This window comes from Nicrophorus vespilloides, unplaced genomic scaffold, assembly GCF_001412225.1.
Source record: "Nicrophorus vespilloides isolate i.1.1-1 unplaced genomic scaffold, Nicve_v1.0, whole genome shotgun sequence".
Classification (NCBI taxonomy): domain Eukaryota; kingdom Metazoa; phylum Arthropoda; class Insecta; order Coleoptera; family Silphidae; genus Nicrophorus; species Nicrophorus vespilloides.
Genome location: NW_017098319.1, coordinates 3651 through 23938, shown reverse-complemented (window position 1 = coordinate 23938; position 20288 = coordinate 3651). Strand labels below are relative to the sequence as shown.

At 27.8% G+C, this 20288-nt stretch overlaps 1 protein-coding gene across 1 annotated transcript; it reads right to left on the bottom strand.

The window, feature by feature from the left end:
- Positions 1 to 3286: 3286 nt before the first annotated feature.
- LOC108562159 lies at positions 3287 to 14387 on the bottom strand. Its single transcript, XM_017920385.1, has 5 exons — positions 14264 to 14387; positions 6669 to 6800; positions 4390 to 4500; positions 3968 to 4045; positions 3287 to 3690 (listed from the first exon to the last, which is right to left on the bottom strand). Exons 1-4 carry the CDS (start codon positions 14270 to 14272, stop codon positions 3971 to 3973), a joined length of 327 nt encoding a protein of 108 aa, XP_017775874.1. The 5' UTR covers positions 14273 to 14387; the 3' UTR covers positions 3287 to 3690; positions 3968 to 3970.
- Between the last annotated feature and the right edge of the window lie 5901 nt (positions 14388 to 20288).

Sequence of the window (20288 nt, the reverse complement as noted above, 5' to 3'; positions counted from 1 at the left end):
CTTGGGCATGTCAGCCATAAAGATGGCAAAAAGAAATGGCGACAGGATAGACCCTTGGGGCACACCTGACCTAATGGGTCGAACCAAGGAACGTACGTTACCCATATGCATATTAATTAATCAAATATTGTTAATGCAGATATCTGCTATTTATATATCTGCATGCTATTTAATTAAAATTTTCTATAAAATTTTGTTATTAAATAACATAAATATTCAATGAAACGACAAGAGATGTCGATATTAATTTAAAATTATTTAATTGTCAATTTGAATAAAAGATGGAGTTAGAGTATTTAATAGATTCTCTTATTAAACAGAATATACATTTTTTATACCAAACCCATAATACTTTCACGCATGATACATGGTGATACTAGAATGAGATTGATAAACATAATGTAACAATAGACTAACATAAGAATCACAAAGTTAATATTATCAATTATATAATTTCATTACTTATTGAATGATTAACAAAAATAAGTATCTGCATATTTCAATATTTCTTTACTTTAAGCTTTGTTCACATCTCACTTCTCTCATTTACGTCATTGGTGACCCTCAACAATTACCTTCTATACTTATATCAGGTATCAACACTTACACTTTTATTTGAGAATTTACGTACTACAAAAATGATTACAAATATATATTTTAATCATCATTTAAACGGCCCAACTTGCGTTTATTGATCTCAGAAATGCAAGGTTTTTTTTTAATTTTGTTTTGGTGAGATGTGAACCGTTGATTTTCCTCTAAAATTTTAGTTGATTGTTAAAATATGTAAAATTGAAATTTGTTTATCATTTATTAATATAGAAAACTAAAGAGTAATTTCAATTTCAGTTTAGTAGATCTACAATATTTTATTTTAAATTTGAATCGCTTAATATTATCATTATTAAAGTTATTTAACTCAGTGTTCTTCAATCTTCTTTTTTGTATTGGAGCAAGAAATTTGTAATAGTAATGATTATTTGATGGGAAAGAAGCACAAATTAAATATTTGGCCCCTTTGTTTTATTGAGACGATGGCGCTATTTAGATGTCCCCCAGTCGCAAGATTTCCTTCCTGTTTACATTTATATTGCTATGAACTTCTTTGGAAAATAATTTAAATACAATTTTCCGCGACAACTTTCGCCAAGATTAACTTTAGAAAGGTCTCTAAAGTTTTTTGGGTGTCCTGAACTAAGACGATTCGGGGGATCTGGACCAACCTGGACCTATTGATACTTCCTAATTAACCCAAGTTTGGATTAGTTGTGCTTATTTTTAATTAGGAATCAGTAAGATTGATTATGGTTTCTAAAAATCTATTATTTTAAAACAGATATAATTCTTTAGTAAAAGTGATTTTAAATGTATTACTATTATATTTATAATCTTCTATGTGTATTCAATTACTTTAGTTACTTATATAATTCTAATAAAAGACGAAATATTTTTTAATTAAGTAATTAAATGTTTATTTTTTTTTCTTATTTATCCAAATTATACACATTTCCTGTGTTTATTCTAAATTTAAATTCTTCCTCATGGTTCTTATAAATTAAATATACCTCATTATCTCATTAATTCCTTAATACAGTATCATAATTTGTACGTATATGTAAAAAAAGTACTTTTTGACGTTTTAACTTAATTGGTAAACATTAGGTGTTTTCGTAATTTAAGATAATTTATTATTTTTTCAAGTAAATTACGTTTTTATTTATATCGACCGTAGTCTTTCCGCCGCAATTTATTATCTATTTATAGACTGATTTATTTATAAATTATGGAAATTAATATTAACAAGCCTATTTAGTTAATAGTAAATAAATGATAATTTCGCTACCTCTTTTTTGTTTTGTAGACTAGATCAGCGTTTCTCAACCTTCTTGCATCACGATCTAATATTTTTCTTTGTAGTTGTAGTCATATTACACAATTGCTAAGAGTTCTTCACCAGTTCATCGCTTTGAATTGACAAACTGACAGCTATCATTTCACGACACATTAAAAATTTAACTCGACCCAAGTTTGGTGACGGTTCAGTAACGCTGGTATAGATACTTAAATTAGTATAATCTAAATTAACTTAAAATTTTGATGTAATAAGTAAACGACTCATGTGTTGAGAATGAAAAAAAAATATACTCAACTTTCCATTGCAGAAAAGTAGATGGTACTTAAAGTGCATTGGATATTTGTGTAATCAGCACAAAGCCTTTCACTAAAAGGTTTTTACGTAGCTTTCTTTTTATAAAATTGTAACCAGTTCGATATCACTGTTTAAAAATATATATAAATATATCTGAGTATTTGAGATACTCTCTATTTTACCATAAAACTACCATTTATAAGTTATTTTTTGTTTTATTTTTTTATTATAAAATCAATCTATTAGCATACAAAAGAATAAGCTCTAATTCTGACTAAAGATGAAGATTTTAGATTGATCCAACGGCCTAACTTCAATGATAAAATTTAAAGAAAATTAAAGAAACTAATTTATAAATTCCCCAACAACGACATCCACTATTCGTCTCATTACATTAGAAACGAGTAGGAAGATCGTGTTCCAACCACACGATCTTCCTACGTTTCAGTCTTCGAAGCTATCTGTCTTCCTCAGCTCTATAGCAACTGGCTATTCGGATTGTCCTTCAGCCGATGACGATATCTGGTACTGGTTTTTGTGATCTCTTCTTTAACGAAGAAGTAGATTAGTGAGTCATTGGTGAAGAACCAGGTAGAATTGATCATTTGCCTTAACGTTTTTGACTGGAATTTCCTAAAGATATCTATGCTTGAGTTGCAGATCACCAAAGCTGGATACCATAAGTCCCAATCGGTTTGACGACTGCCTTATGTTTGTTTATTGAGACGGTTGAATATCTGCCCAGTAGCAAATGCAATGCCGAGCTATTTTCTTTTGGTATATGCTTAAATGTAGAGCAGTTCTTCGTTTCAAATTTTTTAACACCCAACATTTCATTCAAAGCAATATGACTTATGGTCAATAGCCCTTTGTTAATTTCTTCTTTATTATGATTATGAAAAAAAATGTTTTTATAGGACTGTTACATTAAATATTATTATTATTATATAATTCGAGAATTAAAATTGTATAACTCGTTGATTTTACTTTATTCATTTATTTTATGTGTTAATTAGTTCTAATTATATTAGAGATAATAGAATTTGTGGATTTATCAAGTAAAAGTATAAATATAATTGATGTGTTATGAATCATAGCAATAATAATATAATAAAACCTTATCAATATATTGGAGCTGTGTGCATAGATTAAACAAATTTTTATAAAAAAATATACACAATTTTATTACTTTCCCTCTCTCTCTCTTTCAGTATAATTTTCGTACAACACTGATGATCATAATTCTAATCTTTCACCAACGAAATTGAACTAGATTATTTATATAGCGTGTTCATAAAACTGTACATTGCTATCGACGTCGAATTAGGAGGGTCTCAAACCCTCAACAAGACCCTAGAACTGGAGCCATCCGCTTGCACTTTGGGCCCTTCCTGTTGAGCCTGTTGCGCCCTCTCCCTGCGTGCCCTTGCCTCCTGCACACTTGAATCCAAGCGTCTCTGAGCAGCCTCCCTTAATCTCTGGAACGCCGGACGAGTATTTTGTACCAAATCATTCACAGCGTTCAAAGTTGCAATTGGAATCTAAAAAGAAAACAACAATGAATTCATGACACCTATTCGATGAAAGAGGACACACATGGGGATGCAAAGTATACAGATTATTGCGAAACAATGAATAAATGCATCGGCGCGTTACTAATCACATAAATGATTTATGCTGAATGAGCTTCTCTTTTATGAATTATGAATGATAATGATGGAAACGTATATTATGAGATATTAATATTTAATGATCCGTCGATGATCAGACTGCATGCCAATTAGTACGATGTGTATGAGTAGAATCATGTCAACTTACTGGTCAAATTTTCGCCGTTATTACTTTGCCTACTTTAACAACCCTCACGACGTTAAATTCATCCCCATCGAAACGATTCTGCCAAAAATAAAATACATCAATTTTCTTCATTCGCATCGCATTGCATCATATTACAATAGCAACAAAAATAATAGCAACAATAACAAATCGTAAATCTAGCGCTTTTTCAATGTTCTCCATAAAATCAAATTGATTTTGCCTTCGGCATTTTACAAGCCACCAGCATATGAATTAATTTATTCTCAATTGCGAAAGTGAATTGAGTAACTTCCTTGTTTACGCTGCGGTATGGTCTCAAAATAAATGCTTAAACTACTTCTCTTTTTTTTTTGGTATTTATGAAAATATCATTTCCTTGTTGTATATAATTAAAATAAATTATATAATAGTTGTTAACTTACGTTGAATATGTTGTCAAGTAGTGGTGACCTGTCTCCTGCCTGGCGTTTTCCTCTTCCTTCGATGGCACCACCATCTCCACCGATCGACACTCGATACTCGTACTCATTTCCCTGTAAAAGCGAAAGATTAAAACCTCAATCTTCGGGTGTTGGATAACTGATAAGGTGAAAAGCTTCCGCGTTTCTGGTGGGAAAATCGACAGCGCAATGCTATTGCAAAACACATGCAGCAGTGGAACACGTTCGTTTCAGATCATTACATGTATCCATTTATTCAATTACCTTTTTTATTAATCTAAATGCGCATTGCGTAATACCATTTTAGTCACTTGTGTTTATTTTTTACTTTAAATTATGCAGTATCACTTAAAAGACAATTTTTATCTAATTGTTTGTTTTTTTGGTGTAATTATTATACTTTATACGTAAATAACACTAATCAAATTTAATTTAATTGTATATATTATTTATTTGTTTATTTACATTTACATTAGAGTTGAAATATTTTAAAAATATTTCTAACTGTTATTTTTTAGTTGAGGATGCATTTTACTCATCTTATCAGTTCTTAGAAACTTGACTTATTTCAGGAATTGATATGATAGTGCATTACAAGACACGTCCAGAATGAAAAATAATGAACAGTTTAAGCAGTAAAATATTCTCAAGATTATAAGATTATTAAAAAAATTGCCAAATTAAAAAAAAATACACCAAAAAATGTTTATAAATATAACAATACCTCTGATACTGCTGTTATTCGATGTCACTGTTTTAAAACCGGATTAAAAGCGTATAAACATTAACTGCACAAAAAGAGACTGAACTCTATGTAGGAAAATTTAACCTTAATATATTTAATCCGCACTATTTGAGGCCTTACATAGTATATTTTGAAACTGTTTATGAAAATTCAAATCTATGAGAGATATTTTCCAAAATAAATTATGTAAATTGTTTAATTCAACATCAATGTAGATAATTAAAAATGCAAAAAAAAAATGTAAAAATATTATAAAATTATATATTATATAATTACAAAAAAAAAATATACTAATGTGCAAAAATACGTAAATGTAATAAATTTTATTTTTTTTTTTTGACATTTGACATTATTTTTTGTTTGATGAAAAAAAATGATGTTTTTTCTTTAGAGATATTTTAAGATTTTATCTCATAGTTGTATATTAGGTCATAACTATTATATTAGTAGGAAATACGTAATAAATTCCATTCCTAGCAACTAATTTACATTTTAATCAAATAAGACAAAAAAATAATTTCTGGAAATAATTCATGTGTATATATTATATTTTTTATATCGTATAATTTTATTCACAATCTATTCATCAATGTGAACATTGAATAAATTTTAAGATCGCGGTTAACACTAAATGGATAATATTTCCGGGTGGATAGATACCATGATCGACTTGTAGGTTAGCTTCAGTAGTATATTGATGCTCTGTGTTTCCACTATTTCCTTTGACTGTGAATCTGCTGCTATCCTTAACACTGTCATTGTCCATCGACTTGGCATAAGGTCCATATGCTGAACCTCATTCATTTGACTGTCCATCTGTGACGAACGATGGCCTTATTGCTGCAAGCACCGAGAGGGCTCACAAAGAGTCTGGCTTGACCACGAAAGAGTGTATACGGAGAAGATGTACTTTTAGTTAATTTGCAATTTCATTATGCAAACATCTTTATGATCGCAATTAATTTCATGTCGTAAAAGTGTTTACCCTTTTACAGTCTTATTTATTTATATTTCAATTATATAACTGTTATTTTTCTTTGAAAGTGCGTGGTATAGTTAATAGAACGATCGACTATCCAATTATATAATATAAAATAACAGCAAAAAGAAAGTATATGAAATCGAGTGAAAAGTAAATTAAAAATGCAAAATCGTGTCTGGAGGCAATGGAAACAAACGGCGGAGAAACTCCGCCAATTATAAAAATCTCTTTCGCGGAATGAAATCATTTTCAAAGGCCTGTATTTTGCCTCTTGAGTTAATCACTACAATCCACGAAATGATGCTATATATATATACACGCATGAAAATCACTTTCTCCGCCACGTGAAATCCAAATGTTCGCTCTTTATGCATGCGAAGTAGAAATTGTTATTATCGAAAGGAAAGTCCACCTGGTTTCACTTTCTTTGATCGGCCAAAAACAAACGCAAACCGTTATTATAGTTCCATAAATTAAATATGGATTTAAGTTATCGACGCGGAAGTTATCTAATAAGATTTTATAAATACTCACATCGCTGTAGCTGATTTCCCCTAGGCCAATGTTTTTTGGTGTGTCCACGACTCCGGCTATCTGCAACGCTTGAGCCGTGAGAACAGCAATCAACAAGATCCAGACGAACTTGTCCAAAACATAGATCAGCATCTTGAAAAAAATGAAGAAAGAAAATTGCCTGTTATTCCTACTCAAAATTCGAACAATGAATGATTTGTAATTATCGATAGAAAGCAGTCGCATTATCCTTATCGTTATTCAAATAAGAAAAAAACTATGCACTCGATTAACGCGATAGTAAATGTGTTATTTATTGTGCACGATCCCAGCCATTGTTGTGGGCACTTTAAATAAATACATTGTTCTCTGACTATGTTCTACTAATGATGAGTCACAATTAGCAGTAAAGAGCACCTGATGTATTGTGTCGAATGGATGTTTGTTGTTTTGACGTCGAAAACGCAAATTAAAAACAGCAGCATTATTTTCGTTTCCAGTTGAACGTCCTCAAGGAGAAAAGAAAAGGAAAGAGCGACAGATAAACAAGCACGCGATAAAATATCAATTATCCCAGGACAATTAACATTTGAAGTTCAAGTTCGTGAATTATTGAATCTAACAATCGATATCACCTTGAAACATTAAAAAGACCGCACAATCTCTTTAAATTCCAATCTCATTATTATTGTTTATTGCGTGATTTTAAATCGAATCGACTGCATTTTTTTTCTCTCCAGAATCTAGTGCCTGGATTCGTTACAAGGTTTTCTAAACACGTTTCAGTCATGCACTCTTATTTTGAGTAAATAATTGTGCTTGTTTTTGAAAAACTTCATGCCTTTGCAGCCTTGATGCAGTTTGCAAATACTAGGTGTATTTGTCTGATTCATGTTGTTTATGCGATCTCGTTTGTTTGATTTGGAATCGGATTTTTAATTAATTACTTCCAATCCATACACACATGTAGACAGAGCTCTGAGATATACGAAAAAGAGGTAAATGATATTTTCAATAACAACTTGTTGTACCCATGCAAATATTTGACTTTCGACAAAGGTCCTGACCATTGCTGAGATACTATAAACATTATTGAATGTCAAGAAAATATACTTTTTACAACTTGCGATTATTAATTTCAATAACAATGTGCTAAGGATCTACAATCACCTTATATTAACTGAGTTTTACCTGTGTTTATATTAACTGTTATTTATCTTTTATGTGTTGGTTTTACATACATTATAAAATTTCAATGTTTTCAAAAGATTTAATAGTTTATTGAACAATAACAAAATATACTAAAATTCTTATGTTCAGCTACATTTATAGTTAATTAATAAGAGTTAATCAATCAATTTGTTTTGGTCTTAATAAAGTGTCATTTCTATATCACTATTTCATCATTAAAAATCTCTTGTTCAAATGAAAATTTAAATCTAAATTTGTTAAAATATATGTTGTATATACTATTTAGTAAATATACTGTGATTATATTTTTTAGTTTATTAATAATAATAATCAAATTTATAGACCAAAAAACGGATACAAAATAAAATAAAACAAATTTATAATAAGTACCTTTGGCCAAAAGGACCCGAATCAGTTTTTCCAAATAAAAAATCAATTGTTCTTCCTTCGGTCCCCAAAAAAAAGTACATAATTTCCCTAGGCATGCACAATTAGCCCATAAATAAAAAGTTAGTGAAACAAGGTAAAAATTATATAAATATATAAAAAAATATAAAAGAATAGTAGCTGCATAATATCATCGATAATTGAGTATATAAACCAACAAATAACCAAGCAAAAAAAACTTCATACTTATATACTTCCATCATTGTTTTGTCTAATCAAGTTTATATTACAAATCTATGGTCTATAGGTCTATTGAATTTAGTAAGATTCTCAAAAACATGATTTGGATTATAATAAAAATAAATGTTTTGTGTATTTGCAACTTATTTATTTTTTTCTTTTAAAACAGATTTTGAATAACTCATGAATTATGACATCCAATATAAAAAACAAGAAAGCGTCATGAAGTATTTTTGTATAATGTAAATGATATTGCTATTCTCAACAAATTCTAACAACAAAATGTATCAATTCCAGATAAAATAAGAATAGTTTTACCTTTAACAAATTAAAAATGAAATAATTATTATTAAAGATGAACTGTGAGATGAAATATTCAAAGAGTATAGCATATTTGGACTTGTAAATCAAGTTTTATTAAGTGTACAAGTTTTTACAAAGTGTATTAACATATATTCCTTTCTTTTGTATTAAACATAAAATATTGTTATTTTTTATTGTGAAATTGTTTCATTTACAAAACAATTATAGGATAATATTATCACATTCAAGGAAAAGTTGCCAAAATTCGATCACTTTTTTTAAATGTAAATGTTATTACTTACTTTTTGAAAATGAAGTATTTTTTTTATCTTTCTAGTCAAAATTTACCGAAAAAAAGTTGTATAACAAACATAATTTATTGCATAGATACATGCATAAATGAGTTATTTCGAAGATATTATTGAGGAATTGAGAGAAACACAAAATTATTTGTTTCATACTTTAGGAAAGTTAAATATGGGTCGTTCATATTACTTGAACAGGTGATCAATGCCTTTTACCAAGTTGGTATATACGGGAAAATACTTTTTAATAAACTATTTATTGAAGTTACAAACTTTAAAAAATAAATGTGCACATAAATATTAATAGAAAAGTTGAACGAATGTTTGGCCAATAAATATGTGAAAATAGAAAAGTATTAACTTTTAAGCCAATGAAACGAAACAAATTTCTGAAAATATTTAGGTAAAAATTCTGTCAACTAACTTTAGACCATAAGATGTAGCCTAATTCTAAGTTGATTTATCTAAATAAAAAGTAATACTACGAATTAAATACACATGCAGTAAACTTTATATAACGATTTGAGATGTAAACATATTGATTTAATTACGTTCAACATTAATTTTAACCGGTTCATTGATTTGAAATAGAAATTATTCGCATTCAGTAATTAAGAAATAATGTAACTTCCTGATTTCCTGATCGAAATCTCACTCTCAAAGCTTTCATTCATTCCGCATACAGTCGCTAGCTGCTAAGGTCGTTGCAACGAAGAGATTGTGTAACACAACAGCCGTAGTATATACATTTCTATGTAGATCTAATGTCGGTATCGCAAATGTAATTGTCTACGTGCCGTTTTCACGTTCTCCAAACTGATTGGGATTCAATCGACGGCATCGGGATTCAAATTACATCCTGCGGACCCGTTCGTAAAAAATAATTAAAAATTCGACATCTCGAACTGTGTGTGAATTACTCCTCACTCCTACACTCTTACCATTCACATAACCAAACGCTAATTCATACCAAACTCGGTACAAACAATGAAACCAGAATACCAACGAACATGTGTATCAACATTACATATTTTTTTACTTTTTTTCATCCGCTACGAATAATGAGACCATATGCTATTGTTATGGTTCTTGAATATCGAGTTATGTGGGTTTCTAGTTCAATGTTGGAATTACTTGTGGTTCGGTGAAGCGACAACTGCGTACGAGTGATATCATCGTTTAGGTTAATATATATGATTCGTTTTTGTTTTAATCGTTAAGACCGTGGAAAGATTGGATTTATAGTTAGAAAATTTGATTAGCTTACATTAAGAATGTTTGATGTTAGTTTTAATAATTGCCAAATCTTATAGTAGAGTCAGCATATATTCTACATCAAAAAATAAAAACTATATTTATGGTTAGAAGTTAAATATGTTTCCAATTTATAAATCTTATATATATACTTTGATTAAAAAAATTGATGTATTTGAAAGATTTTCAAAAACATGATTTGGATTAACTTTAGCCTTAATTATTGTCAAATCTTACAGTAGTGTCAGCATATAATCTACATCAAAACATAAGAATTTGCAAAGATTGCATATTAGAATATTGCAATAGTTACTTCTATTAGCAAAGTTGATGTATTTGCAACTTATGTAAATTTTGTTAAGACTATGGAAAGATTCTATTGATGGTTAGAAGTTGTATCCGGTTTTCGATTGGCGCCAATACCAATTCTAAATAACCGCAATTTACGCACTGCGAAAATGAATAAAAAATAATCGTGGCATAATTTAAAAGAAATTGTTATGCTGTTTTTCTCAATATACTCAATATTAAATAAATTTGAAATAACACGTTTTGCAATTAAAAAATGTTATAAATAACGAAATAAATTATGACCACTTGAGTAGAGAAAAATTATTTGTTTTTTTAATGTAAAATTGACTTCATTAAAATTATGGATAGCATTTAGTAATTGCATTTATTTTAAAACGGCTGTGATCACTCAACCGATTAATTGCAACATCCATCCATGACAAAGATCAGAAGGATAAGAAAACTTAAGTTAAAATAACTTTACATCTAAGTCATATTTAATAACTGTAGAATTTTAAAATGAGCAACTAACTAAAGCATCTTTATTTTTATCAATATAAAAAGTACATAAAATTTAAAATGGACAATTATTAATTGCGTGTTCCTTTCTGGGCTTTAGGCCATACTGGTATACTTAATTTGTATATTGGATACGTGTCAGGTTTATTCAGAATTGTTTGCGTTGGGTGATTGTTGTTGTAAAGTGATAAGTTTGTTATTTTTTTTAAAACCCACTTCTCGACTTCTCGATTCATGGGTTTCCGAATGGTAAACAGCTGAAGGGGAGTCTGTGTTGTCTGGAATTCGGCTGCTGGTTATTTCAGATATAGTTGGGTTAGGGTGATTTTCCACCTTTGACTCATAGAAACGTTGCGAGATGTTTTTAATGTAGTCTTTAATGTATAGAAGGTTCGCTTCATCATGCCTGTTCTTTACCCTCGTGTACCTGTCTTTGTTCAGCGCAAGTCTCAGACATTTATTTTGGTACACTTGGATATCATTGTACTCGTTTTTCATCTTATTAAAATAACGTTGAAATGAAATATTATCATGATAGATATATCGGGTTTGCTTTATGGGTGTATTTCTTGAAATGAAATTCTTTTCTCCATTTTAAATATTACTATATAATTATATAATATTTGCGTACATGAACATTATAATTTACAATAGTAATAGACAGAAATTGCTTTCACTAAAAATAACAACTTTGATTTAATTTTTTTTTTGTGAAAATTACATTTTTTAAAATACATTTACATATTTAAATTATTGTATAAAAACTAAATTTTATTATATATAGAAACAAATAGTTTTTGAAACACAATTATATAATTTAGTTTATAAATATACGCCCTTTATTTTTTCATTTGATTGATTCATGTTTTATAAACTTTAATAATTTATGATAAATGAATATTTTTTTGATTAAAATATCAATTATCTTTGTATATTATTATATTATTACTGGTATAATTATATTTAATATATTTTTACATATAATACAAATGCAATTGTTTCATTGTTCTAAATTTGGCGACATAACGGTAAGTTTAACGGACAACGAACCAATAGGAAGTAATCGTAACAAAACCTCTAGACTTGATTACAGGAAACGAAAAACTAAAATGAAAGAAACAATGGAAAAATGCCTTTTTTTAATTAACCTCATTCATTATCAAATATTGAATGAGTTCAAGTTGAATATTTATTTAGAAATAACATGTTCATTCATGAATTCACCAAATGTTTATTTTTTCTGAATTTATGATCTTCCAATAATGAATGAACTCTATATAATTTTTAGTCGATTATCCTAACAATATTAAATATATTATAACTGAACAGCAAAATATATGCAATGGAACCTCGCATAGGAAACAAACTAAATTGTAAGAAAATGTTTTCCAAAATGGATCGTATCGTATATTGCATTAGTTTTTATGGGAAAAATTGTTTCATAGAAATACGGAAATTTTGGAACGGATTATGCTCGTTAAGCGAGGTTCCACTGTATATAAAAAAAACATTATATAGTTCATTTCTGAATCGTTTAAAGCAGTGATTATGTGATTTCAAACTATCAGCCCGCGGGTCTCATGTGGCCCCCGAATCTAAATTACACGGCCCGCGAATACATTTCAATTATGCATTTGTTGTAAATGGGATACTTAAGCTATAGAGACTTAGAGATATGGACAGAGCTTATGTGCTCGACTGTAGAAAGACAATTAGATTAGAATAAATAAGTCAGCTGCTTTCAGGTCGTGGATTCGGCCCGCATGTAATTTCAGCTTGAAACCAATATTTTAATGACAATAATTTACTGATCAACATATTATAAAGATACAAATTGCAGTACAATTCAATAAACTTGAAGTTTTTATCAACAAATAATAATTTATATTGATACTTAATCTAACAATAATTTTAAAACGTGTGTATTCTACTTCACTCTATTAAATAAATTGTAAGATATAAATAAATGTTGCTAGTTAATCATTAATATGACTTGTTATTATAAAGAATTAATTATTTATATTTTCCATAAACAATTTTTCTATCGTCTCAGTAATCAACACGTGCAAAGTGTGTTTTACAAATAATTAAATCCGAAATCAATAATTTTATAATAGCCTTTTTTAATAATTGAAATCACAACTTGCTGTTTCTTACTAATAATGATTCTAAAAGTTATTAATGATAATGTTGTTTGTTAAATTGGCTATAAATATACCAGGAAAAAAATATTTGAAGGAAATAGTAATAACAATTAAACAATTATTTAACAAATGACATTTATTAATTTAGACTTTTTGACATTTGCTAATATTTCTTATTATTTAATTTAAGTAAAACTTTTGAAATAAATATCTTAGATTTAATTAGATTCATGACAACAAATATTTTATTATTATTTTCAGTATTTTGTATTGAAATTTGATTTCATATAAAATTTACAGTTTCTATGTGTTTAATAGACAATTCTAGATTCAACTAAGTGTCCCATATTTGACCATTTTAAAAAAATGTTTGCTCTCTGATTATACAGTAAAATATTTGATAAGATACATTATGTTATTTTTTTATATCTAAACTACTTGACTATATTAATTATATGAGAAAAAATATAATTGATAAATTGTGAAAAGAACAATTATTTATAATATGGTTTAATATACGAAAAATATTATATAACAAAATATTATATATGGGCAGAAATAAATTAATATATAAATAAGGTTTATTTAAATCTTATAATGATTTATTGATTAGCAAATTGTTAAAAATAAAGACAATCGTAAACTTGCGAATGATATAACATAAATAATTCCACATAATATAAATAATAATTAGAGTGTAATGAAATATTCATTAAGAAAATAAATAATCTTGAAATTGATCATGATATGGTTCGTATTAAGATACATTTTATGTACCAAAGTATATTTTAAAGCATAGATATTACGTGTAAACTTTTAAAAATAGAAATTGACCGGTGTTTTTCTTTTATAAATATTAGTTTAAAACATGTAACTAGTTTGAATTTACTGTTGTTGAAGCGAATGCTCTATAGCACTGCCGTAAAATGATAAATAAATGTGAAGGTTGATGTAATGTAAAGCAAATTTCTGAAACACTTACTTTACTCATCTTGGATGCTGCAGTAGTTTGGATTCTTGTATATAATTTTTTTCCTGTAGGTATTCCTAAACTGGTTGAATGAGTCGTATAGAGAAGGATCCGCGCGATCCGTAGTGAACGTGCGATTGGGACTAACTGTCGGACGGTGCGGTCGCAATACAGAATTTAACTCTTCCGCACGTTCCATGTAATATAGTAACAGTACTTCTGCTTTGTTTTCCCGTCCACTTGGATGCGTGTACCAGACAGGCATACACCTTTCTCCGAGTACTTTCTCCGCCCATGCGATTCCATCCCACAACCGGTACCATGCACCATCTCGTTGAATGCAAACTTTTAGCAAAAATATTACATGCATAAAAAAAAGGAAGAAGCCATTCGAAGTTCGCTTAACCGAAAACGTGGATAACACAATAATCGCATTACATATTCATCCGGTATACGACGCTCATTTGGCGAAAACAATTCGTGATTATTGTATGTAAATTCATGGAAATATTGAGATGAATTAAATGATTCATAGAGCGTCAGTTGGATATAAGCGGTACGAGGAGGTGACTACTTAACTTATTAAATCACCATGAATTGTCTTTATTTGCTAAGCCTTTAAGGCAAACGCCATTGACTCATAGCATTTAATATTGATTTAGAAGTTTAAGATAACACAATTAATTATTCTGATTAAAGAAAAAAATTACAAAAAAAAACTAGTTTATTTTAAATCGATTAAATTAGCAATTCAAGTACTTTCATACCTCGATTAACGAATAGGATGTGTTCCACGACATTACTTTGTTAAACGACACTTTGAATGCAGAGGCAAATATTTACATAGAAAGTAAAATCACATTATCAAATATGAGTTGATTAACTTAACAGCAAGTTATAGCATTAATAACACTTCTTCCTAAATCAGGATCATTAACAAAAAATGTTTTCAATGTCATTTTAGTACCTTTTTAAATCTTTGGTTATTACTTTTGTTCGGCAGGAGACAAAGAGTAGAGACAAAGTTTTCTAAATCTTCCATCATTTTTTGCCTTCTATCAATTTCAAACATTCTCTTCATCAACATATTCTAAACCTATTAATTGGCTCAATTTTAATAACTTAATTTTCAATTTCTTTGATGTTATTTTCTTCTTCTACTTGAACTTATCAAACTTAATTTATACAGTTCTTAATAACTTCTTTACAAAGACTATTTTCAGATTTTTTTCAGTCAATTGTGAACTTTATTATATGAAAGTTTCATTAACAGAGGTAACTTTATTTGGGTAGTAAAATATATTCTTAATGATCAGTTAATGTTAATAGTTTTTTCCATCTAAAGAACATTTAGATGATTTAAAATTTAAAATGAAATTACAATCTGCAAAAAATAAAATCATGTAGTAATTTCAAAAAGAGAGAAAATTGTAAGGATTTCTTTGATTTTGAAAAGTGTGTGAGTTTGTTACCTTATTTCGGATTATAATATACAATTTCATATATAGAAAAAGAGTGGAAGCTTAGAATATATATATATAAATGATACATGATTTGTTTTTTTTTAATAAAGATGCTTCTGAGCATAAAAGATTGACACTATAAAGTAACTAATTACTTTATTGCGCTAGATTCCATTTTGAAATCATAGTTTGTCCATAATAACCGCATTTGGTGTTGCTCAAGGTTTTACTTTCAATTTTATTGTTATTTATATTCGAAGCAAATTTGAAGTTAATAAATTAATAATCTACTTTTTATATTAAACTTTCATTTAAACACGTGCATAATAATCTTTATGTAATACAATATTAAAAATATAAAAATATTTCAAACATCATACAATTTTATTAAATTTATGACTTGTATGAAATATCTTATTCATTAAGAAAAAATATGCAAATTATGAAAGACAAAAATGTACGAAAATTAAGTAATGATGCTGTTAATCATTTTAAGTATGCAATCAGCAAAACAATAAAATAAATTAAGTCTGCGTCATGGAAATATTGAACAATGTATGTACTATAGTAACAGAAAACCATTTAAATTAAAATATAATTAAATAAGATTTATTGCAACAAATTACCATAATAAATTAACTAATCTCTTAGAAAACGGATTTTATAGAAAAAAATGTTGGAATTTTTTAATGATGATAGCATATTTATACAATTTCCATCCATAGTTTTGGTTCATTTGGAAATAAACTTTATTATAAATTATATTAAAGATTTCGATTGATAATTTTATCAATTATTATTATTTAACGCTTGGGATGCGTTCCTTGAAAACAGCCGCTAAAAATAACAGCATTAAACAAAGTCACATTAATATATATTGAAGAAGTAAATTTAGAACTTTTTTGGCTTCGAGTAGATCACTTTATATCAAATCACCGTTAATCAAAGAAACTTAAAAAGTAGTAAAGTAAAATAACAAACTATATCATTTTCTGCCATCGATCAATTTCAAACATTCTCTTCATTAACATATTGTAACCTATTAATTGGCTCAATTTGAATAACTTAATTTTAAATTTATTGGATGTTATTTTCTTATTCTAGTAGAATTTCTCGTCAAACTCCATTTATACAATTTATAATAACTTCTTTACCACTATTTTCAGACAATTGCCAACTTTTTTAGAACCTTAGGCTCCGAGTAGATCACTTCATATCAAATCAGCGTTAAGCGAAGAAACTTTAAAAGTTGTAAAGTAAAATTTATATTATAATTCATACTTCAATTAACGAATATGCGGTTTTTAAAAACTTTGTTTTCATATGTAAAAATTATAGCTAAAATGGGAATACATTTCTTCGGAAAATTGTTACTGACAATGATAAATAATTGGAGAAAATCAATTCGTTTTTTAAGCAATCAAACATCATTTTTTATTTCTAATAAGCTTAAAAATTCAATATAAATGATTTAAATGAATAATGCTGAAATCTAGAATCCATTAAACAGACAATATTTCTTCTATATTTAACCTATTACTTTAGAGCAATTATTTTTAGTTTGAATATTTTTTTTACAAGAATAAACTGCAAGAAGATGCGGATTTATTGGAATAAGCAATTGTATAAATCAATAAACAATATATGCAGATGCTTACTTAAATGTACTTATATTTGACATTAATATTAACTTGAATTCTTGAAATAATAACAATAATATTTGTAAATAAACACATTTTTATAGCAGTTAAAGACCTAACATCAACAATAATAACAGAGTTATTTACAAGCATATTTAATGGTTGTTTATTTAAATTATTGTGTTTTTAATGAAAGGTATCAAGACTGTATTTTTTTCAATATTTAAATTAATTCGTCCGAAGTCCATTGGTTTTTTTACAGAACCATTGATAATTTCGTTGTCTATGACCTCGATAAATTCTTAATTAATTATTCTATTTAGTTTGAAAAAAGGTAATTTTTTATGTCATAGTATATTTATTTTGCAATCCATTCCTGCGAACATTAATTAAATCTATTGGCGATTGACATTTTTTTTTTGGTAAACTTTCCAATGGAAATTATTACCATTATTCTCTTCTTTTTATTTTGACTGTGTATCTGCTGCTATCCTTAACAGTGCTATTGTCTATCGACTTGGCTGAAGCTGAACCTCATTAACGATGATGAACGATGGCCCTATTCCTACAAGCACCGAGGGAGCTCACAAAGGGCTTGGCATAGTCAGGATTCGAACCGGCGTCCACGGGATCGTGAATAGGGCCAAATGGTTGAAAAAGTAATTAGAAATTACTTTGATTTTTATAGAGATATGTTGTTTTGTTATATCAACTAAAGACCTAACACCAACGATAAATAACAAAGCTATTTACAAGCATCTTAAATGTTCGTTTATTTGAATTATAGTGTCATTAATGGATGGTATTATACAAAACTGGATCTCTCAATATTTAAATTAAATCTATTGAATTTGTTACCGAACCATTGATAATTTTTGTTACGTTGCCTATGACCTCGATAAATGCTTAATTAATTATACAACTAAGTTTGAAAGAAAGATATTTGAATTTACTTTGATTTTTATACAGAAATGTTTTTTTAAATTATTTGTAAAAGAAGAGATTTCTTTTGCAGGATCTTAAATGGTCGTTTATTCAAATTGTCGTATTTTTAAATTATTTTTGTATCTCAATATTTAAATAAATACGTCTGAAATTCTGTGAATCTATTACCGAACCATAGATGATTATAATAAGTTGTCTATGACCTTTAGATATTATTTGGTTTGAAAGAAGGATATTTGAATTCACTCTGATTTTTATATAGAAATATTTTATTAGATATGTAAGAGAGAAGATTTGTTTTGAACAAATACATGTTGTGGATACAACAACATTTAATAGTAGATAGACTGGAGTCATATGCTTATGTTCTGGCTATTGGCCTACTCGACAACAGTGAAACCACAAACAGGCTGAAGCGTTACAAACCTCTAGATTTAAGTAATTATTAATGTTCAAAATCGTCATTTAATAATAATACGAAATTTAACATATATAAATAAAAATTGATTAATTGTGATTTTCATTTAACAATTACCAATACGGACTTATAGCATATAATACTGATCACTTAAAAATAACACATATTACTAAATCACGATCATACTGTCGTTTTCAATGTCATTTTAAAATTAACTGTGGAACTTCTTCAATATGACCTTTAGATATTATTTGGTTTGAAAGAAGGATATTTGAATTCACTCTGATTTTTATATAGAAATATTTTATTAGATATGTAAGAGAGAAGATTTGTTTTGAACAAATTTTTGTCTCTGATTTTAACTAACACCGACAATAATAACAGAGTTATTTACAAGAGAAGAGATTTGTTTTGAACAAATCTTTGCATCAGTTCTTTAACTATAACCAACAACAATAACAGAGTTATTTACAAGCATCTTAAATGGTCGTTTATTTAAATTATCGTGTTTTTACATGAATGAAACGCATCTTACAAAATTGCCAATTAAAACTAAGGCCAATGTTTTTTTTTCATGTTCATTTAACATACGAAATGTCATACAGCAATTTTCTACTGAATTACATGTTAATTAGAATCGAATGTGATCTTGAGAAAATGTAACAACACTATTACGACACTTCAACACAAAGTGAACTCAAAATAAAATTATTTTTGTAAAAAGATCTTTGATCTTAAAGTTTTTCATTTATTGTTTGATTATATCAGGGGTGTCCAGAGGTGTCCAGAGCCGCACCTAAACTTTTTGGTATAATGATTTTTTTTTAAATATCAGTCATAATATAAAATATATATAATATTTGTGTTTTGTTGTGGCTCAACAAGACTCTTGAAGAGCCGCAAGCGGTTCGCGAGACACAGTTTGGCCACCCCTGCAATATATATTCATTCATATAATAATGTTAACAATATACGACAATATAAAATGTATGCGTTTCATTCTATTCATGATTTATATATTTTTTATTTGTCTTAAATTACGTTTTACAAACAAATTAAATAATCTAAATGCAAGCAAATATTGAACAACTTTAAATTAAATACAAAAAATGTAATACTTGGTGAAATTCGTAATTACAGAAATACCGATATTTTGACTATGTAATGTAGAGAACAACACGCAATTACAACATAGAAATTATCAACAATTTAGCAACCTGTATAGTTCCAAACCACTGAATCTATCTAATAGATTTGATTAACACCTGCATTGTACTCTATTATTACATAACTAAGGCAAATTGCAATACACTTTCCTATAATTGTCAACAAAAAAATATATTTAAAGAATTTTTTAAAGTGTACACTTACAAATAAAAAAAATATTACATTCTATCTAATTATTACAATATGTATTGTTTTTTAAATATGTTTATTGTTTATATTTAGGAAAAGAAAAAAAATATAATTTTTGTTGAAATTTTTCTGAAAAAATAATAATTAAATTGATATAATTAAAACAATTTATCAATATTGCAAAACGATTTGCGATTTTTCTAGAATAATATGTT

Excerpts from the sequence above, each read along its gene's own strand:
- LOC108562159 (XM_017920385.1), bottom strand. Across the intron at positions 4,501-6,668 it reads GGGAAATCAGCTACAGCGAT|GGAAATGAGTACGAGTATCG; the intron begins GTGAGTATTTAT and ends TCGCTTTTACAG. Across the intron at positions 4,046-4,389 it reads TACTTGACAACATATTCAAC|AATCGTTTCGATGGGGATGA; the intron begins GTAAGTTAACAA and ends TATTTTTGGCAG.